This window comes from Phacochoerus africanus, chromosome 6 (assembly GCF_016906955.1).
Source record: "Phacochoerus africanus isolate WHEZ1 chromosome 6, ROS_Pafr_v1, whole genome shotgun sequence".
Classification (NCBI taxonomy): domain Eukaryota; kingdom Metazoa; phylum Chordata; class Mammalia; order Artiodactyla; family Suidae; genus Phacochoerus; species Phacochoerus africanus.
Genome location: NC_062549.1, coordinates 117593216 through 117616298, shown reverse-complemented (window position 1 = coordinate 117616298; position 23083 = coordinate 117593216). Strand labels below are relative to the sequence as shown.

The following is a 23083-nucleotide window of genomic DNA, read 5'->3' as shown; positions in this document are numbered from 1 at the left end:
CAAATCCAAGTTATTGAAGGATCAACTGTATCTGAATGAGGTTTTAGGAGGAGAGGAGAAGGATGTTAATATAAATCAAACATAAAGAAGAAAGACTAATTGATAGGAGTAAGATTCTAGAGTAAAAGAGAAGAAATTTGGGAAAAAACCCATCTAAATGGTGTTGGACTTGAAGAGAGGGAAAACCTCATCTTACAAGTCATTTCCTAAGACTGGAGGGAAGACAGACTCAGATTTAGGGTAAGGATAAATAGGAAGTTAATGAAGGTCAGAGCTGATGGCCTGGTTTTTCTCAATGCAAAGTTCTTTACTGTCCTCTCCTGTCCCTCCAATCACAATCCTAAGCAGTTTTGAATAATAGAGAACATAACAGTTTTGAATGACAGAGAACACAGCAGTTTTGAAGAATAGAGAACATACAAATAATACCACCTTTTTGGCAATTTGAAAATAATAACTTTCAACATAAGAACAAATGAATTCTAAATTTTTTTTAGCAACATCCATCTGTGCCGTCTATATAAAAAATTATTTTGTGTAATTAGTGATAAAAGTATTATATTCATTACAGAAAACAGAATTTTCCCATCGTTTTCCACTCTGTAATAATTATCCAAAGTTATTAAGACCAGACTGTATGAGCGCCTCTCAACAATTTTTAACATTAATTTGTCTAAAAAAGAAAGAAAAGTTAGAAATTAAAGACAAAAGGAAGTAGCTGAATATAAAGCAGTTCTGAGAGTTCACTGAGTTATATAAGGCATGTCTGTACTTGTTTATACCTTAACACCCAGGACTGAGCCACTTTACCTGAGTGCTAACTTCTCTGTGGGTGTTCTGTGAAGTCTCATTTTGTGAAGCTATTATCTATCCCTAAGAGTACAGAGACACAGATGGGTCACAAGTGGTGGCTCTCACCTGAGGATTGCTTTGGTTCATACTCTGGCTGTATCACTCACTATCTGTATAACCTGGGGTAAGTTTCTCTGTGCCTATAGGAATGTGAACAATACTTACAGAACAATAAACCTGTGCTACACATGAAGCATTTAAAACAGTACATAGGAAGTGTTCAAAAAACATTAGCACCTATTATTGTGGAGGAACAGAATTCCAGCACTTTTTTTTTTTTTTTGCTTTTTAGGGCCGCACCTGAGGCATATGGAAGTTTTCAGGCTAAGGGTAGAATTCACAGCCTTGTGCTAAGGCCAGCCACAGCCACTGCAATGTGGGATCCAAGCTGCATCTGTGACCTACACCACAGCTCACAGCAAAGCGGGATCTCCAACCCACTGAGTGAGGCCAGGGATTGAACCCGCATCCTCATGGATTCTAGTCAGGTTCATTAACTTCTGAGCCACGAAGGGAACTCCAGAATTCTAGCACTTTAACAAAATACACATAATCTACTTGTAGGTGAGGTTGGGCCCAGCTCTAGATCCTGACCCTTTAGGTAATAATTTTACAAGTATGTTTTTGGGGAAAAAATACTTTAAAAAGTCTTAACCAAAATTAACATTTAGTTAGCACTTCAATTTGCAAAGCACTTTCAAATACATCACCTTAAGAAATGATATGATATTAATAGCCTTCCAACTAGCTATTATCTCCATTTGACAAATGAAGAAACTGAGATATAGTGATGTTTGGAAATATATCTATTAACGAACCATGTTTCTGAACACTTTTGTGCCAGACACTATGCTAAAATCCTGTAAGAAATTTGACAATGAACCTGAACTTGACCCTTCCTCCAAAATTTACTGAGCCCTTAACCAGAACCAGGTAAATGTTTGATACACTAGCAAATTCCCTGGTTACTAAGATCCAGGCTCATTCAATACACCCAAGTGTATGGGTATAAGCCTTAACTGGGAGATGTCTATTTAAAGGTAAGTTCTCTCAGGATAGGATACAGACAGAAAGGAGATTACCGTTCTCTATGGAAATACTTCAAAGGGATAAGCTTTCAGCTCGGTTCCTGAATACATAACCAACTCATTAAGGCTGAATAAGCACCTCATTAGCATTCAACTCAGAAAGGATTTCTTGGCTATCTCATGAAATAGCGGATTCTGATAACCATCCCCAGGAGTGTAAAACAATTCTCCTTTCCTATTTAATGGAAAAAGCCACACAATTAGACTTGTAGAGTAAAAAAAGGTCCCTTTCCTTTTCCAAATCACTTGGTTTGTGTATGACTCCCAATTTTGTAATACCCAGATTCATAACGAGTACGGGATGTGTTTTAATCGGTTTAAACCAACAGACGTGAAAAAGTCGGTACGGCGTAGCATACTAAAACTCAGCTGTTAGATATCATTCTTCCTAGAAGGCTGGAAAGCCTTGGGCACCTACCAGAACTTCCTTCCCTACAGTCAGGATTGAGGTATAGGCTTCCAGATACACTCGACTGCAGCGTCTTACAACTTCCAGGCCCTTGACTGTGATGTCCTTGGCATCTCCCAGGCCCAAACCGATCATGTAAAGCATTTCCAAGTCCAGGGGGAGGGCGACTGCAGGACGAAATGAACAAGAAAATCAAGTGCCAGCTACACCGACGATACCAAAAATCTAGAGGTGAACACCAAGACGAAAACCCAAACAGCTCGGGGAGGGACCGCCTATCACAGGAGGGAGATTTAAGAACCTAATCTCACGCCTTTTAAATAAGGATTGGAGTGTTTTTAAACAACCCTAACCGCCTTCTCTCTTGTTACACAAACCTAGGAACAGATGGTTACCGTTGGAAGAATCGTAGTTGGGGCCCTGTCTTCCCCAACTCCCTAAAAGCCGCTGCTCCCCAGAAGCAGTGCCCAAGCAGAGGATGTGCGCTGAGCAGGGATCCACGCCGTCGCCCTCACCTACGGTGCCGTAAAGCGCCGGCGCTTCGCGGCACTTTACGACTAGCTGGGAGGGTGGCTCCCACAGGCTCTGGGCGGGGAGACTCGCCGCGCCTAGGAATGACCCGTAGGCTGCTGGGGTGAGAAGGCGTAAGGTCAGCCGGACAGGGGGAGTCTGATCAGTGACCTCAGCATGGCCTTTGGGAAGGGACGAGGCCGGCCCACTATCCCCCTAGCTTAAACATGCCCAGCCTGGGACCGGGTAAGTGCAGAAGCTCTTTACCCTTGAAGAGCCGCCCGCGAGGTTGGGCCGAGGAGCCCACACGCCTTCCGCGTCTCCTCCAGACGCAGGAGGGGGGGGGGGGGCGGGTGGAAGGAATTTCCCTAATTTTCTCCGGGATTGCCCAAGTGCACACATTCCCATCCTCGCCTTTTCATTCGATTGTATTTTAACCAGCTGCCTCCCTGGTGAGGTGTCAGCCTGGAAGACCTGGTGATGAGTGTTGGTTCTGATTTCCCAGCGGGGCAGTGATTCCTTGGGTTTGTCCCCAGGACCTCATTCTGGAGTGCCCCAAGTGGCGTGACTGGAATCTGCCTCAGTCATCCTCACTGTCAGTGCCGGGAAGCCCAGACCCTCGTGTGCCCAGAGAAGTGACCTTTAAGAATGCTAAGGGATTTCAAATGTAGACCTAGTGCTTCCACGGGGAATTCTTAAAGTGGTTGGTTAGAAGTAGTTCCAATATCGAAATTATTTGTTTTGACTGAATATGCTTTTCCTAAGGTCACTAGTGACCTCATCCAAGATAGCGTTGATTACTCAGTGTTCCTTGTGTTTCTCCGACAATGGCTTGTGTCTTGTTTGCTCAACTCTGCTTCCTTTGGCCTTGGCTTTATCTCTTCTTCCCGAATTCCGTCCACTCTTTGACTTTATTGTTCTATAAACTCTTTTTTTCTTTTTTTTTTTTCGCTTTTTAGGGCCGCACCCTCAACATATGGAGGTTCCCGGCCTAGGGGTTGAATCCGAGCTACAGCTGCCACCCTACATCACAGCCACAGCAGTGCCAGATTGGAACCTCATCTGCGACCTACACCACAGCTCATGGCAATGCTGGATCCTTAACCCACTGAGCGAGGCCAGGGATCAAACCTGCGACCTCATGGTTCCTAGTCGTATTTGTTTCTGCTGCGCCAGGAGGGGAACTCCTGTTCCGTACACTCTTAATGATCCGTTCTTTCCAATATCATTATATTGATCCATTCCTCACACAATGTACATAATTAAACTCAAAATGTCTCATAGATGTAAGTGGAAAACATAAAACTTCCAGAAGAAAACAGGGGAAAATATTGGTGACCTACTTCCAAATATTTCTGAAGTGCAATACAAAAGCATGATGCAAGAAAAAAAAATGATAAGATTGTACCCCAACAAGATAAAAGCTACGGTCTTCAAAAAAACACTGAAGCCATACACTGGGAGAAAATATTTGCAAAGCATATGTGTGATAAAGCACTTACATCGAGAATATATAAAGAACTCTCAAAACACAATAACAAGAAAACACCCAATTTTTAAAATGTGAAAAAAAATTGAGCACATCCCTAAAGAAGATACATGAATAGAAAAATAAGCATTTGAAAAGATGCCAAACATCATTAGACATTAGAGAAATCAAAATCAAAACCACAATAAGATAACTACTACACACCTATTAGAATGGCTAAAGTCAGAAACAAAAACAAAGCCTTGACTATTCACTTTCATGATTTCAGTTACCTTTAATAGTTTGCAGACTCAAATTTCAACCTCCCATTCAGACCCCTCCTCAACATCCTGTATTTAACTTTCTGCTGGAAAGCATCTGGATAACCTGGAGGCATGTCAAATCTAACACATCCAAAGCTGAATCCATCTTTTAACCTTTCAACTTGGCTTTTTCCTCTGTGTTATCTGCTTTGATTGGAAGACACTGTCATCTCTAGGTGCTTATCCAGGCCAGATATCTGGAAGTCACCTCACATTTTAATTTGACAATCATGCTGGTTTTTCTTGGTAGAAACCACACCTGCCATCACGGTCTGGGTTCAGGTCCTCATGTCACTCCTGCAGCTTGTCAGCATGTCGCCCTCACATACATCCCTCTTTCAGGAGCCAGGGAGATCTAGCTCAGAAACAATCTGAAAATGTCATTCCCCTTCTAAATCCTTTTGAGGCCAAGAGAAGGTCCAGGCTCCTTTAACATATCCCACAAAATCACCCATGATGTGGCAACTGTCTCCAGTACATCCCATGAGCTTTTCCTCTAGCAGTTCACCCTCTGTGCCCACACATGCTGCTCTGTGCCTCGCTGCCTTTAGTCAGGCAGCCACTTCAACGTGGAATACCCACTCCCATTCTCTCCTGCCTAAATTACTGCTATCATTCTTGAAGACTAAACTCAGGAAGCAGCCCTAGAGATCCCCAGGCTAGGTTAGGTATCTTCTTTTCATTACAGTAACACTTCATACATGGACTTATCATCAATTTAAGTATTTTGTAATTCTTTTATGTATGTTCTCTTTACAAAACCATCAATGTAATGGAGTTAGGAACTGTATTTTACTCATATTCTCATCCATAAGGCTTAGCACAGTTTCCGGCACATAGTAGGTATTCAATAAATGTTAACTAGACCATTATTTACCCATTAATCGCTAGGTGATTTCTTATGATGTCTTTTTCTATCTTTATGAAATGCAGGGAGTGGTATGCTCTGGATGATTACCGAAAAATCGTTGACAGGATTATCAAACATAAACATGCCTTGCTTAGCACACTTTAGAAAGTCATTTATGTTGAAAGCCTTATGACACACATCACATATACTTCCATGCATACTATTTAGTAGGTGAATTTTCCAACGTACTGTTTTTTTTTTTTTTAATTGCTTTTTAGTGCTGCATTTGCAGCATATGAAAGTTCCCAGGCTAGGGGTTGAATTGTAGCTACAGCTGCCTGTCTACACCACAGCCACAACAGTTGGGGATCTGAGCCGCATCTGCAACCTACACCACAGCTCATGGCAACACCAGACCCTTAACCTACTGAGCAAGGCCAGGGATCGAACCTGCATCCTCACAGATACTAGTCAGATTCATTTCTGCTGCCCCACGACGGGAACTCCCTGTACTGGTCATTTTTTTTTTTTTAACATGTTTCTGTTTTTAGATTTTCACAGGGAAAGGACATTTCCAGTAAGAATAATTAGTAATCCAAAAGAAGGCTTTATCTCCTTTGAGGAAATCTATATTGAAATAGAAGTTATTCTGAGTAGAAAAGAATTGTATTTTTAGATACAGAAGTAATTTCATGTTTGACTTTTCAAAATTTAGTCAAAGGAACTTACTTTCACTATAGAATTCTTAAACTTTTCTGTTTGCCTTTATTTCGCAGTAGGAGGATGAATTTGGAGGACTTTTCTGGAGGTAGATAATGTAAAGGTGCAATCTTTTTTCCTCTCCAACTCAACAGATATAAGCATTGAAGACTCATCTTTTTCTGCAGAGTTATTCTGTGTGATTTGGTTTCTCCCTTGCCATTTAAAATAAGTTTCAAATATGATTGCATTTTCCCCAACAATCTATCATTAAAAATTTCAAACAATATAGAAAAGTTGAAACAATTTTACAATAAATGTCCTTATAGCCACCTCCTAGGTTTTACAGTTTTAATATTTTTGCTGTATTTACTCAATTACATATCTATCCACCCAGCCATTAATCCATGTTGTTAATATTGTTGCATTTCCAAGGGAGTTGTAAGCATAAATAACACATGATTTCATTTTACATAAAAGATAGCCCCCTTGTTTAGGTAACAGATTAACACAGCATACATACCTAAGCATATAGCTAATTAAATATCATTACTTCATCTAATTTAGACAGGGCCTTGAGAATTTTGCTTTAAGACAGTTTCAGATTAATTTTCAATCAACAGTGTAACATTATTTTGATAATAACGAGAGCAAGTAGAATACGTGTTTATTTCTAATGACGTAGCAAATTTGAAATTTTATACTTAGTACAAGAGAGAGTGGTGGTTATAGAGAACTATGATTGTAGGGAGAAAATAGAAGAAGAAAAGAACAAGGATAGATGAGGCCTGCATAGTCTTCTGCTATTTCTTCTTTCATGTAGAATAATATCAAATCATCCCTAAGGGTGAATGTTCATGCTTTTCCTAAAAGACCTTTAAGGTGTTTCTATTACCTTTGTTCTTATTTTTAGTACCCTGGCTATCAGAAATTCTTTCTTATATCTAATCTGAGCCCTTAAGTGGTAGTCATAAAATGTGAAAAAGAGATGCGGATAATCATGAGAAGCTAATATTGATGGCTTTTCCATCCATTGTCATAAACACATCATATAGTAGCTCTGTGTTAAGGTGATGATAGCATAGTTGAGTCACTGAATTACATTATGAGCAAATTGTAATTACCTTATATCTGAAAGAAATCATCCTCCAGTTTTCCTGCTTGAGTTTGTTGTGTGTCTGATGAAAAGAAGACATCAGGACTACTGGCTGGGTAAACTCCATCCGATCTTATTGCAAATATTATTTAGTTGTGAAGCTGGACTCTTAAGCTACATATTCCCAGAGATTGCTTCTTTGTTAGAGGAAAACATGATAAATATTCATAGAGGTCAGAGACTCTGAATTGATTGTCATTATTTTCTAACATTTCACAAATATGTTATAATTAAAGAGCATTGCTTTAGGAGGAGTTATACTTACTAAGAAAAATTTTTGAGTTACTTTATTGTGTATTGGCTTACTTGAGGGAAAAAAAGTCATTGTTTCTTTAGTCAGTGATCTTATTTATTCATCTATACATTTGCATTATGTGATCATGTATAATGCATAATTATTTAAAAAAGCTTTCATATCCATAGCTGTTTTCCATGAAAAAACATGGAATTATTTTTACTGTTGTCGTTAACCCTACCTTAATAGATTGAAAGAGCAGCGTGAGAACTGATTGTAAGAAAGTCACCTACAGCCCAATGTTTTTGTGTAAAGTAGCTCCACAAGATATTTCTTGTGTGTGTAAACTTTCTTCTTTGTTTCTAACCCAATTTTTATACTTGACAATTCCTTCCTCCAAAATTTATTGCTAAAATGTAGAATCAGGGATACATAGTTTCTTTTTTCTACGCTTAAAACACTACATCCTGCCCTTTTAAGATTTATTTAGTGAAGAAAGGGGAACCTCCTATGCTGCTGGTGGGAATGTAAATTGGTACAACCACTATGGAAAACAATTTGGAGTTTCCTCAGAAAACTAAATATGGAGCTACCGTAGGATCTAGTAGTCCCACTCCTGGGCAAAACTTTCATTCAAAAAGATATGTGCACCCCTGTTTTCATTGCAGTACTATTCACAATAGCCAAGACATGGAAAACAATCTAAATGTCCATCAGCAGATGAATGGATTCAGAAGATGTGGTACCTATGCACAACGGAATACCATTCATCCATAAAGGACAAAATAATGCCATTTGCAGCAACATGGTTGGAACTAGAGATTCTCATAGTAAGTGAAGTAAGTCGGAAAAGAAAGACAAATACCATATGCTATCACTTACATATGGAGTCTAAAATATGGCACAGATGAATCTATCTCTAGAACAGAAACAGACTCTCAGACATGGAGAACAGACTTGTGGTTGCCAACCAAGGGGGAGGGCAAGGGAGTGGGATGGACTGAGAGTTTGGGATTAGTAGATGCAAAATATTACATGTAGAATGGATAAGCAATGAAATCCTGCTGTATAGCACAGGGAACTATATCCAATCACTTGTGATGGAACATGATGGAGGATAATAAGAGAAAAAGAGTGTATATATACGTGTGTGTGTGTGTGTGTGTGTGTGTGTGTGTGTGAGAGAGAGAGAGAGAGAGAGAAACTGGATTGCTTTGTTGTAGAGCAGAAATTGATAGAACGTTGTAAATCAACTATAATACAATTTTAAAGACTTATTGAGGGAAACATCTCAATTAGCTGAAATTTGGTAGAAGGAGGGCGGTTTCCCTTTTACTCAAAAGTTAAAGTTTTAGACGTGGTCTATCAATCCCCACACACACCCTCCCTAAACTACTCATCTATTTCTCTGACCTCACTTCCTACTATTCTCCCCACTATCAACACCCCACAGATATCTGTGTGGCTCTGGCTCCACTTGAAATCTTTGCCCAAAATTTATCTCTTCAGCGAGGCCTACCCTATGTAAAGCTGGCCCTTCCAATCACTTCATTTGCTCTTTCCCCCCATAGCACATGTTGACCTTCTAACAGATCTGTATAATTTACTCACATATTATCTTTATTGTTCATGTCTTCCAAGAATATAAGCACCACAAGGGCAGGGAGTTTGCTATTCTGTTCAATTTACTAATGTGAAACAAACAGAACGGTGTTGGCAAATATGTTCAATAGATGCATATTGAGTGAATGAGTACACATCTACATATGGTAATGTGTTCTAAGTCACTTATAAGGAAAGACCTATATAAAGAGAAGTTTGCATAATGGTTAAACAGTCAGATTTGGGGGAGTTCCCTGGTTGCCTAGTGGTTAAGGACTCAGCATTATCATTGCTGTGGCTCAAGTTTGACCCCCTGGCCTGGAAACTTCCACATGCTGTGGGCACAGGCAAAAAAAAAAAAGAAAAAAGAAAAGAAAAACCTCAGATTTTGGTGTTATTCAGATCTTGGTTTAAGTTTAGGTGTTTCTGTTTACTGTGTTACCAAATCAAACTTGGATCTGCTCATCCCCTCACAGTAAAGCCAATCTACTGACACTGTGTTGTAGTGGAAGAAAATACAGCGTTTACTGCAGGAGGCCAAGCAAGGAGAAGAGGGAGCTCACACTCAAAACACCCAGCCTCCCTGATGGCTTTCAGGGAAGCGGTTTTGAAGGCAGTGTAGGGGAGGGAGCTGCATGCAGGGTGATCAGTTCTGGCACAGTTCTTAACTGGTTGGCATCAAAGAGAAGTTTCAAGCATCATCAACCTTCTGATTTCATTCAGTCTAGGGTCTGTGTGCTTGTGGTCAGCATATTCATCTGGTGGGGGTTTGCTTCCCATAAAAACATAGCTTAGGACTATGTGTCAGGCCTTTATATATGTCAGGAGACTGGGAGTTCCTTGATTCCGCCCTGTGGTGGATTTATAGTCTGAATTGTTACCACTTTCCTACCCCAACAACTGTTGTTTGTTTCAACATCTTCGCATTTCCTAATCATTAACTCTTGAGCCAGCTTTTTGAGACTTAAAAAGAGGCCTGGGAAACTACAATAAAAGCCTTTTACTTCCAAGAACAGGGACACAGGGGCTTGATGCAGTTTCAGTTGTGCATTCTCTTTCTAAACCTCAGTTGTCTCGTGTGAAATAGAGATAATAAAGCCATCCCTTGAGTTCCCACTGTGGCACAGTGGGATCAGCAGGTTCGATTCCCAGCCAGGCACAGTGGGTTGGTCTGGCATTGCCTCAGCTGTGGCTTGGGTTGCAGCTGCAGCTTGGATCTGATTCCTAGCCTGGGAAATCTATATGCTATGGGGCAGCGCCCCCCCCCCCCAAATATACTGTCCCTCATCAGATCATTGTGAGGGTAAATGAAAGAATACATATAAAAGGCTTAGCATCATGTCAGACAATTAGTAAAAACGCAATCAACATGGCAGATATGGAATTTGAAATTAATTTTATAGCTCTCTAGTGTCCATCTGTTTGTAATATGATAATCAGCCTGATCTCTCACCTAGAGTGATTCTCATTGTTTTTTTGCTCACTCACAAAAGTTCTGCAAAATCATTGTACAATTCATCATAGACCAGTCCTCTAGATAGACTACTTTATTGATTCACAAGATTGTCCTAAGCAAACATTATTACTATACTCTGAGGTACTCTTTCTGAGAAAAACTGTCTTTGTTTCTGTCATTCTGTTGTTGAGTTTAGCACTGTAGACTTGATTGGCACCAAATAAATGTTGCCAAGCAATATGTTAATACTGCAAGTAGAAGATGGCTACAATACAGATGGACTTTGTTTCTTAGGATTCTAGTAAACAAAATCTACTGATGAGCAGAAAAAGTAATCACTTGAGATCTAAAAACTTAATTTAAAACATTTTAGATACCCAATAACAATTAAAAAGACAATTGTGGTACATTCATACTATACTGTATTATACAGCAATTAAAAGAATGAACTACTGCTGCATAAAACAACATAAACTCAGCAGAAAGGAAGCTGAGTAAAAGAGTGCTTGGCAGATTGGGTTTAGCCTCCATACGGTAAAGTTCTCAAAATCAAAATTTGTATGTTTATGTACAAATTGATGAATTTTCACATACATGTACAACCATATACCCATCACCCAGATCAAGATATGGAGCATTTTCAACATCCCAGAAGGCTTCCTTTTTGTCCCCACTCAGCTAACCGCCCCCTCAACCCAAGGTAACCATTATCTGACCTTTAGTACCATATTTTAGTTTGTCTGTTGTAAAAATGTGTGTACTCCTTTATGTATGGCTTCTTTGGTTCAATTTTCTATGAGAGCCATCCATGTTGTTTTGTGTAACAGTAATTCTTGTTGTCCTTGCTTGCTAAATGATACTTTGTTGTATGATTGTATCACACATTTAAGGGTTTTTTTTCAGTTGGGGTCAATATGAATAAATCTTCTATGAACATAGTTGCCTCTGTCTTTTTTTGGATATAAGCACTCATTTCTGTTCATATATACCCAGGAATTGGAATTGCTAGGTTATAGGATGCATGTGGTTTTACTTTAGTAGATGATACCAAACAGTTCTCCAGAGTGTTTATACAATTTACATTCTCGTCAGCATTGGATGAGAGTTCATGTCCCTCCCCATCCTTGCCAATACTTCGTATTGTGAGGCCTTTGAATTTTAGTGGGTGTGTATTGGCAACTCATCGTGGTTTAGTATGCAGTTCCTTTATAATTGTGTATCACCTCATGCAATCTATTTTTTCTTGAGTCATTTTTTTAGTTTATTTAATATTAATAAAACAATATCAAGTTTGCATTGGATGAAAACAGGGTTTTGTTTGTTGTCTATTTGCTTATCATATGATCCATTTATATAAAATTCTATGAAAGGCGGAAAGTTAGTGGCAGGTAGATCATTGCTGGCCAGGGGCCAAGGATGAGAGAAAGGACTGACTGCAAGTGGCATGAGGGGACTTTTGGAAGTGATGAAAATCATCTATGTCTTGATTGTAGTGGGGGTTATATATTTGTCAAAACTCCCTGGATTGTATATTGAAAATTGATGAGTTTTACTGTATATAAATTATCTTTCAATAAAAAGCTGATTTAAAATATTGAAGTAGGTAAAAATAATTTGCTCATGAAAAAATAGAAAATGTAATATTGAAAGAGAAGGGAGGAACTTTCTTTTACAGATGAAAATAGATTCCCTTTATAGCTTATGTAGTTCAGTTTCAGCTTTTAAGTAATAAATTTCCCAGCCTCATCTCTCAGGTTGAGCATTCGTCTCTGGTGATCCCAGACTTGCTAAGTTCTCCATACACACTGTATCGTTTCTCTTTGATATTCTTTGCTTATACTGAACATGCCTGGAACAGCTTCTTCTCTTCTTTTCCCCTGGGACTCCCACTTCCTCTCTCCCTCACCTGGCTAACTCCCACCTACCTGCCTACCCTTGAAGATTCAGTTTGGAACTGACCTTGGATTGAACGTGTTTTAAAGTCAGTATTAGTTGAAAACACTTCTAAGCAAATTTATTTTTTAGTTTTAACAATAGCAAACACTATCATTTTTCTAATCTCTTTGCTTTACTTATACCAACAATATTTCCTCAGCTCTACTGAGATATGGTTGTCACATGACATTGTGTAAATTTGTGTATGATAAATTTACCTTTTTTTTTTTTGTCTTTTCTCTTTTTAGGGCTGCACCCACAGCATATGGAGGTTCCCAGGCTAGGGGTCTAATCGAAGCTGCAGCTGCCAGCCTATGCCACAGTCACAGCAATGCCAGATCCGAGCCACGTCTGCGACCTACACCACAGCTCACGGCAACCCTGGATCCTTAACCCACTGAGCAAGGTCAGAGATCGAACCCGCAACCTCATGGTTCCTAGTCGGATTCTTTTCCACTGCTCCACAATGGGAACTCCTAAATTTACTTTTTTAAAGCAAAAACATTTTAACAACATCACAGTGTTATTTAAATGCTGAATTGGTACTTATAAGTAAACCCATTTACAAATTTAGATGCTTTCTTTCAATGGGAATAAATGCGACTATTGTACCTAAAGAATATTGATATGCCAGAGAGAATCCCTGTCGTCAGGATGCTCGTTTATTTGAGCATCTGTGTGAATTTGGACTTGTTTTGCTATCATAGTGAAATGGATTCTTTTAGCTAAAACACACTGTAGAATTCAGCAACTTACTTCTCCTGAAGTGGGTTGGAATATAGAAGACTAGACCAGGAATCAACCTGGGCCCTTTGCATTGTGGGCTTTGCTTTGTTTTCATGGTTCTAAACTCCAGTAAATGCCTTTGCCGTCATCCTCCTGTTTTCCTACCCTCCTTTAACACATTTAATATGACCCAGTGAGTAATCCAGTAATTCCTGAAGCCTGGAAATTCGCATAACCAGAATAGGCTCAGTGGAAACAAATCTGACTAGCATCCATGAGGACGCAGGTTTGATCCCTGGCCTTGCTCAGTGGGTTACGGATCCAGAGATGCTGTGAGCTGTGGTGTAGGCCAGCAGCTACAGCTCCTATTTGACCCCTAACCTGGAAACCTCCATATGCCGCAGGTGCGGCCCTAAAAAGACAAAAAAAAAAAAAGTAATTAAAAAAAAACACATAAGTTGTTAAATGTGTCTACTAATATACTGCACAGACCTTGAGTTGTTCAGACTTAGTATTATGGTCACTTAGAATACTTGGAGACTTTTTGTTTGTTTGTTTTTTTCTATGATAAATCTAGAAACTTTTAAAACCAAAATTAAACCCCTGTCTATATCAAATTGCAGAGTTTCCACAAACTTTATTTTCTTGTAGTGGATTTGGTTTGCATTTTCTAAATCCCGGGCATAGGATATGATTCACCCTAACCTTATTTCCTTATGTTTTACTTTATTTTGTTTATTTGGTTTTTTGCTTGTTTAACAGTAAAGTTTTCTATTGTAACTGAATGGCATTGTTTCTTCTCAGCAATTTTCAACACTTCATTATCAGGGCTCATTAAATTTTCTGAAAATAATTGGCTTGTTGAGGTCCAGACTCAAATAGAATCTATTTTAATCTTATCTTTGCTTCTGGTTATCGCTCCTCTTTGGACATTCATTAAATAATACACACTCGATGAAATTCGAACAGTAGCATCAAAGATATAGTTTACTCTATGAATACCAATTCAGAAGCAGTTAAAAGCTATGATGAAGAGCCTGGGCTTTGAAAGTCATGACTGCAGAACTTGACTTCTGGCTCTTTTTACCAGCACGGTGACTTTAGGGAAGTTACGGAGTCTTCAGGATATATTATGTGTAAAATGCAGATAATAAAGCCTGGACTGCCTTTTGTATGAAATGAAGTGCAACCACGTATAAATTGCTCTGAACAGTGTTTGGTATGTAGTCACCATTCAGTTCTTAGAAATACTACTACCTTTAGGTGTTTCCTGAGGGTTAAATGTGATAATGTAAGTACAGTGTATATTGGAAGGCCTGCTGTGTAGTGCACAACTAACATTAGCTGTGTTGTTACCAAAGATTTTCTCTGGGCAGTTGCTTTGCACAATTTCTCTGTGTCCAAGTCCCTGCCCTTCAGGGTCCTTCTCTCCTTTCCCCCTCCCCCTGCCAAAAAACATACATTTGCCATTGTATGTTTGTACTCAGAAAACATGCATTTCTAGGCTAAAGCTCAAAGTTTTTAAACTTTATAGTGTAACTGAAGTGTTGTTTGTAATGAAAGGAGGCTAAAGTGGTATTAATATCTTAAAAATAAAGACAAACAATTTTTCCTTGAATTATGATGCATTGCATGTTTGACTTCCTAATAGTTTTGTTCTCTGGCCAGTTAAACTCCGTCAGTAAGTTGGGGGTGTCTGGGGCATAATGGTATGAGACTGGGGCCAATCTTTTCTTAGCGAAGTTGCAAGCATTCTTACGTAGAAATTATACTCAGAGTCATACTAATCTTGATATTTGCATCATTTTTTCACTTTCCTGTTACCTGGGCTACTTTGTGGACTCTGTGTATTCAGAATTCAGTAGTAGAATTCCTTGCTTATACCCGGTTCATCAGGACCTGTATTTCTGCCTTGTTATTTCAAGAGATTGGATTATACAACTGATTTCAGTCTTCTGAGAGACTTGCTTTCTTGCCCTGGGACCCATGTCCTGCCCTTAGACCCACCTCCCTGTAAATGAGCTCCTTTTTTGCAGAACTAGACACCCCTCCCACCCGCACACACGCATACACACACACATACACACACACACACACACACTCACACAGAGTTAAGTACTTACCTGTCTGAAACTGTCAGGGCCACTGAGTACTTTTGAACAGGTGTGCACCGAACAGCTTTAGGAAGTACCATTCCTGTAGACTACATATGACCTGCCCAGCTGCACGTAGTGGTCCATTGACCAGTTCTCTATTTCTTACACTATTGTCCACCTGCTGTACCACTTCTTGGACAGGTACCCTGGATCTTGTGTTACTTGATTTTTTGTTTTTGTTTTTCTTTTAAAGTGCCATATCATTATGTACTGGAACAGCACTTTTAAAGAGTGGTCTCCATTGGACAGCATGTGCTGAGGTTCCTGCCCACTGTTTATAGTCCTCTTTAATTATGTGGTCTCATCTGCTGTATTGCTTCCAGTTAACTTGCCCAGCTTTCACAGCCACTCATTGCTCAGTGTTGTCGCATCCACTTGGAATGCTCCTTCTCTACTTTATTCTGTAGGAATCTTATCCTTTAATGTTTACTACTGTTGCTTGTTATTTCTTTAGTTAGACTGCAGATTTGAAGGGCAAGGGCACTGTTTTGTTTGTCTTTATCTCCTCTATAACACCCATATCAGTGCTTTGTTCATAATTGATGCTGGATAAATGTTTGTAGAATGAAAGGCTGCCTAACAAGAGCAGTTAAGTAAATATGCTTAGTGGAACTGAGAGGGGAGAGGCTAGAAACAGGGAGGTGATTTGGTAAACTATTGTAGTGACTTGTGCATGAAGTAAAAATCAGTCTTGAGTGTCCTCAATGGCAAAATAAGTTGAGATGCATTGATTATATAAATCCACATGGGTGACCATGATCATCATTAAATGGAGGAGGAGAAGACAGAGATTGATTAAAAACCTGATGTTGATCCAAACTGGAACCTGTTTCTCGCTTTTAGGAGTTTATGTCAAGGGTTCCTGTTGTGGCGCAGTGGATTAAGGATCCAACTGCAGCAGCTTGGGTCGCTGCAGAGGTGACGGTTCGATCCCCAGCTCCGCACAGTGGGTTAAAGGATCCAGTGTTGCTGCAGTTGTGGCTCAGATTCAACTCCTGACCCAGGAAACTTTCACATGCCATAGGTGTGGTCATTAAAAAGAAGAAGTTGGAGTTCCCTTCGTGGCTCAGTGGTTAGCGAATCTGACTAGGAACCATGAGGTTGCAGCTTTGATCCCTGGCCTTGCTCAGTGGGTTAAGGATCTGGTGTTGCCGTGAGCTGTGGTGTAGGTTGCAGATGCGGCTTGGATTCCGAGTTGTCGTGGCTCTGGCTAGGCCGGTGGCTACAGCTCTGACTTGACCCTTAGCCTGAGAACCTCCATATGCCGTGGGAGCAGCCCTAGAAAAGGCAAAAAGACAAAAAAAAATAAAACTAAAAAATAAATAAATAAAAAGAAGAAGTTTATGTCAAATGTCAGGAAAATAAAATAAATTCAGACCTAAGTTAATAGCACTCTGCATTCACTTTAATGTTTAAAACCACAAAGAAATGGATCCTTAAAAAGCTCTCATCTAGTTTTTCTTTCCAGGGCTGTCATAACTTAGTTATTGTAAACATGCAATGCAGTTTTGATTAAACTCAACAAAAGTAGAATGAGCTGTGGGATATTTTGTTCCCCTTTTGTAACCAGCTGGACACAGGAATAAACAGACATAGAGAGCTGAGGTTATTACTAACTTCTCCAAATTACTTGGAATATTTTACATCTTTCTCCCCAAAACCCCTGAGAGCTAGACATACTTATTTCTGTTGGATCACATTTTTGACAGATTCTTACAAGTTCTTGGGTGTCCACACTTGCAGAGATTTAGCTTAATACTTTCACAACTAATGTGAAGCTCTGTATTACCTAATTGATCTTAATTGTTCCTGGTTCAATGCAGCAAATACTTATTGAATGTCTGTCATATGTGTCCTGTATTCTTAGGGAAAAAGAGAAGCGTAAGTTACTGTCTGTACCCTCTAGAGATTACATTCAGGTGGGAATACCAAGATAAATAGCTCTGTTCCATAGGGATAAGATGATAATAGACAGTGATACACGCTCTAATAAAGGTAGAGGCAGTATATGGTGGGAGAACAGACGGGAAAGAGATTAATTGAACTGGATTCTACTCTAATAGCTTGGTCTAATTCTCTTCTTTTTATAATATCTAGGTAACACAAGGAAACCCTTTCTGGACGCTTGACTGGTCACCAGATAACCAGTTTATTTATGTCACAGATTAAGGGGGATATATTGGTGGGGTGTTGTCCCCAGTTTGTTGCAGATGAACTTCAGCCTGGCAAACATGTTAACTGGATTTTCCAGGTTACCCAGAATACCAGTTTCTTAACAGTGGACTCATACTAACTACATTTACCTGTTTCTGGTATACAAAATGTTGCATGTCATTTTGTCAACTTTATTAGTGTTTGGGGAGAAGTAGGGGGTGCCTATTCCTAAATAGGACATCTCTTCTTTCAGATACCAACTTGAAAGTTACTTGATGACCATACAATCCATACAGGTAAGTGGGTATTATTACCTAGATTCTGGGAAGACATTAGGAAATATCTGTCTTGCACATAGCACTCGAGTTAATGGGATTCCTGTGAGCCCCATTTTTATAAGTTCCCTTACTGAAGCCTATTTTCTGGACATGAACTTGAATCAGGTGCCCTGTGGCATCGGTAGGCAGAAATGAGTCACTCACCTTGTGATGATTCTAGCCACCTATGTAACACTATCATTTCAGACTGTTTTGTTGTTGTTGTTGTTTTTTCCATGAAAACTGCCAAAGTTCTATTGAAAATTTGAATTCAGTCAGTTTTTGTGGACTATTTTTATGAAACTTTTCAGAGAAAAATGAATAGCGAGTACTAGTTTAAAATGTAAATACACCCCTGCAGTATATCCGTGCCCTCTGCATACTCAGCAGAAACAGAATCTCTACTTATGTATCTATTACAGTAGTTAATTCCTGGCTTCATCAGGAAAAGGAAACATGGCATGGAAATAATACTTATCTGGGCCTGATATTATATATATCATTCCTCTGTAGAGAATGTACATAAATTATGGCTTGTTTTGCATCATTTTTCAGATTACCAGGCGTACTTCCTTGTAAGTAGTTTGACTTGTAACTTAAGTTTTCTCTTTGTATTGCCTTTCCTACCATTATTTTTTTCCCGCTCAGAGTACAGTATCGCTCATATTGTTTGTTGAACATGTACCCCTCTACTCCCTTCCCTTAATCTCCTTTGATCTCTTCTCCCCCATTTATAGAGCCCTTGCTTCATCCATTATCCTCGTCCATCATTTCAGCTACTCCCTCACTGCTGGCTTTTTCCCTTCAGCATATTAGAGTGTATCCATCTTAAAAGTAATCAGAACAACTCTCCTCTCATTGTTGCCCCATCCAGCGATTTCCCAATACTTTCCCTTCCTTTTGCACACCATCATTTTGAAAAGACAGTCAGAGGTCATTTCAAATCCCACATCTCTGCTATTTTCATAATCCATTTTCACTGACTTCCATCCCTGCTAAAGTGAAACCATGGTCTCTAAGGACCTGCATACATTCTGCTGCTAGCTCTCTGCAGCTCTGTTGATCCTTCCTTGGTTTGTAACACCATTTTCTCTTAAAATCCTATGTTCTAATTCCAGCTACTCCTCAAATGTTGGTGTTTTGGGGATTCTTTCTTGGTCTTATTCTTTCCTTGTTCTCCAACTCCAGTTGGCTGATCTTATTCGTCCCCCTGACTCCAGAATCATTGTTAAAGTTATGACCTTCATGTCTGTGTTTAGACTTGCAGTAACTTTACTGACCTGCCATCTCATATATTCAACCATGTGTCTGCTACGCTTAGTTGTTTCTCATCATCTCAGTGTATGCAAAACTGAGCTCCACTCTTCCCACCATAGATGCTTTTCTTCCTGAATTCCCTTTAATGGAGAGAAGCACAATCCAGACCAAACTCTGATGCCTCCCTAAGTGCTTACCCCCTCAAATCAATGGAATCCAATCTAGTTTTACCTCTTGAGTGTCTCTTGATTCTAATTCCATCTTTCTATCCTAATTCCAAGCCCTTAAACATTTTCGTTTAGAATCACCTTATCACTTCTTATCACTGATTCCAATCTCATCTATTTAATCTATTTATAACATTGCTCCAATTTTTTTCCCTGAAACATCTGTTATTATTTTATTCCCCTGCTTGAAATCCTTCAGTGCTTCCCCAATACAGTCAAGATAAAATCCAAACTTCTTAGCACAATGTATGTAAGGCATTTTATGTTCTGGCCTGTGTTTCTCCCTAGCTGCAACTCTTACCTCACCCATGTGCATTTCACCTTTGCATCAGGTCCCGGCGAGCACTCCACTCTCCGCCTTCCATGCTGTCCTGTCTCCCTTTCCTACCTTCCTCCCGGCCATTCCCTGCCCAGCTCTCATACTTCAGTCCTGGTATCACTCCTTCAGAGCCTCTGCTTTTCTTCTTCACCTACTCATTTGGCATTGCTGTGTTTCCTGTTTCTTTTATAACCTGATTAACTCTACTATAATGGTTTGTCTGGGTCTTTCCTAAATTGTAAACTCCCTGACAGCAGGAATTATGTATTTTCTTTGTATCCCGCCAACTGGAATGTACCTGTGGGATATATTTAATAAAAGTTTGTTGGATAAAAATGTCTGATGGCTGATTTACTTCAGAAATAATCACTACTATCTACAATTGCAATGCTTTTTTAAAAAAAATTATATAAACCCAACCTAAAAGCAATTGATAAATCAAAACTTCAAAGTTACAATTTTCTGCTCATCCAAAGATATTGTTAAGAAAATAAAAAGTCGTGGCTCAGTGGTTAATGAATCCGACTAGGAACCATGAGGTTGCGGGTTCAATCCCTGGCCTTGCTCAGTGGGTTAAGGATCTGGCGTTGCTGTGAGCTGTGGTGTAGGTCCCAGACTCAGCTCGGATCCCGAGTTGCTGTGGCTCTAGTGTAGGCTGGCAGCTACAGCTCCGACTGGACCCCTAACCTGGGAACCTCCATATGCTGCAGGAGCGACCCTAGAGGAGGCAAAAAGACAAAAGACAAAAAAAAAAAAAAAAGTCAAGCTACAGATTGAGAGAAGACATTAAAAAATATATATATATGAATAAAAAATTAAATCTTACGAGGAGGTAAAACTCCCTGTTTCTACTTTACTCTTACGATACTACCTCAGTTCTTCTGACACTTTCTCTGAGGGGGTTTTCCCACAGCAGACAGTCCTCCAAAGCCAGCAGAGTGTTGTGTAAGTCAATTCAATTCTGAAACTAACTGGATAGTTGGCAAAGACTCCACAAGTTAAGGGCTCAGTCTTGGGATGCTGCCCCCAACTTTAGACACCAGTCACAAGTAGTAGGTCCCCAGGTGCAGTGTGTGTTTTTTCCAACACCATGCAGTTCTTCACCTCTCAGCAGATACCGACTGGGTATCCCACAAATTTAACTCAATTCTAACATTATCTACCTGGACATAAGGTCAGATCTCACGGTAAGGGCTCAGTTCCACAAGACTGCCCCCCCTTAAGATGCTGGTCACAAGTCCAGGTTGTTACCTATGCTGCTGTCCAACTGACTATAGACTGGGGGCGCTCACTACCTTCTCTTTGGGTTTGATTAATTTGCTAGAGTAGCTCATAGAGCTTACAAGATTGTTGGTTTATTATAAGAGAAACAGCCAGATGGAAGAGATGCCTGGGGCAGGGTGTATGGGAAGGGTACCGCCCTTCATGCTCTTGGCTTACTATTCCCCTGCCATCACCTTGTGTCCACAAACCCAGAAGCTGTCCAGATCATCTCCTTTTGGGTTTTTGTGGAGGCCCCATTAAATGGGCACAGTTGTTTAAATCATTGGTTATTGGTGATTGATCCAACCTTCAGCCCCTCTGCAGAAAACAAGTGGTAGGGTTGAAAGCTGCAACTGCCTGATCATGGTTAGCTCCCCTGACAAGCAGCCCCCATCCTCAGGGGATTTCTAAAAGTCACCTCATTAACATAAATTTAGGTGAGATTGAAAGGGACTTGGGAATAGCAAGACACTCCTGTCACATTTATGGTTTTGGAGCTATTTCAGGACTCGATGACAAAAAACCAAATATTACAGCAAAAGATGCCTCTATGGATCTTATATAAGGAATTGCAAGGTTTCAGGAGCTCTGTGCCAGAAACAGTGGACAAAGACCAGATGTGTATATTTCTTATTATAAAACTACGTAACGACTTCTGTCTGGCTTGGCTGTGAACCATAGGTTCCCACAACTCCCTCCTTGGATTTGACCATTTTTTAGAACAGCTCACTAGGACTAAGGAAAACACTTCTGTTTACCGTAATTCTGGTAAAGTCTTCTCTTTTACAGAGAAGTACATTAAGGTTTAGGAAGGCTAAGTAGTTTAATCAAAGATACAAAGCTAGTAAGTTGTGGAATCCAGATTTGAACTGATTCCAAAACTTAAGCTCTTTCCATAGGACCTGCCATTTCAGAGATCAGGAAGGAAGGGATGGAAGAGCAGCACAGTTAAGATTTACAGGCTGGAGAACAACAGAGTCTAATGGAATGATCACTCCCGCGAGGCCTCAGCATCTTGTCTTCTAGGATGCCCCTTCGGATGACTCTTCCACTGCCTGACTCCGGTCCCTCCAGAATCTCTGTAGCTCCTTTTTGCCCTTGGGTACTATGAAAGTCATGGACTGGCCCATGGATCAGTAGATCAGATGCAGCTCTACCAATGCGATTCATCAGTACTGAAAATAGAGAAGAACCAGGGGGAAGAGGGAAGGTAAGTTAGTGCAGTACATTCTTCAAAGGCAGGGCAAAGGACTGTGTTCCTATATAGTGGTAAAGAGTAACAGAGGAGAAAAACAGAAAAGAAGAGAAAGTAAATAAAAGGCAATTGGAGTTCCCTGATGGCCTAGCTGTTAAGGATCTGAAGTTGTCAGTGTGATGGTGTGAGTCTGATCCCTGGCCCAGGAACCTTTGCATGCCATGGGTGTGGCCAAAAAAAACCAAAGCAAACAAAAAAGCATTGTAAGCACACTGAAACAGGTGGATTTCACTGTAAGTGTAGCTTTTAAAAAATTATATTCTAGTGAAAATACAGAATTATGATATGTGCTGACATTTAAGCAAAATGATATTTACGCAGGCCTTGAAAAGGTAGTGAAGACAATGGTGGCTTATTATTTTAGTAAAAGCAGTGCTGTCTGATTAAAAATTTTAAATGCTTAGACTATTGTAAAATAAGCCTTAGCAGGCTTTCTGGAAATGCTTAGCTCTCAGAGTAAAATCCTTGTCCCCTCTGTTAAATCATTCTGGATTACAGCCCTAACTTGTCTGATCACTAGCTTTAGCTTTAGACATAACTTGTCTGCTCACTTGCCTTAGGCATTCTTTTGGAGTTTCAGCATTTTCATCAAGTAAATGAGAGATTTAGACTAGATGCTTTAGTAGTAATAGTCATTAACTTTAAAAAATCTTCTGTCCTATTCTAGAATCTTTGAAATAAGTTTTCTCATTTAATTGGCACAACAGCCTTATGAGATAATGTGATATTGCCTATCTTAGAAATGAGGAAGCTAAAATTCAGAGTGTTTAGGTCTAGGTTTGAATCCTGACTCCATTGGGTGCTGAAGATTTTAAGCACTGTGTTG

At 39.8% G+C, this 23083-nt stretch overlaps 1 protein-coding gene and 1 long non-coding RNA gene across 5 annotated transcripts in view; one reads left to right on the top strand and one right to left on the bottom strand.

The window, feature by feature from the left end:
• DPH5 (diphthamide biosynthesis 5) overlaps positions 1 to 2885 on the bottom strand; it is a 35235-nt gene extending 32350 nt beyond the window's left edge. Inside the window, exons 1-2 of one of the 2 annotated variants that reach the window (XM_047785172.1) lie at positions 2727 to 2885; positions 2359 to 2516 (exon numbers count right to left, since the gene is read on the bottom strand). In XM_047785172.1, coding sequence (XP_047641128.1) covers positions 2359 to 2493 — 135 coding nt within the window. In that variant the 5' untranslated portion in view covers positions 2494 to 2516; positions 2727 to 2885. The remainder of the gene's footprint in view (positions 1 to 2358; positions 2517 to 2726) is intronic. The other variant, XM_047785171.1, reaches the window with a different exon arrangement.
• A 28-nt stretch (positions 2886 to 2913) lies between these two features.
• Positions 2914 to 23083, top strand: part of LOC125129929 (uncharacterized) — a 119299-nt gene continuing 99129 nt past the window's right edge. For 2 of the 3 annotated variants that reach the window (XR_007135601.1, XR_007135600.1), the window contains exons 1-2: positions 2914 to 3105; positions 17873 to 17915. This is a non-coding gene — a long non-coding RNA (uncharacterized LOC125129929). The remainder of the gene's footprint in view (positions 3106 to 17872; positions 17916 to 23083) is intronic. The other variant, XR_007135599.1, reaches the window with a different exon arrangement.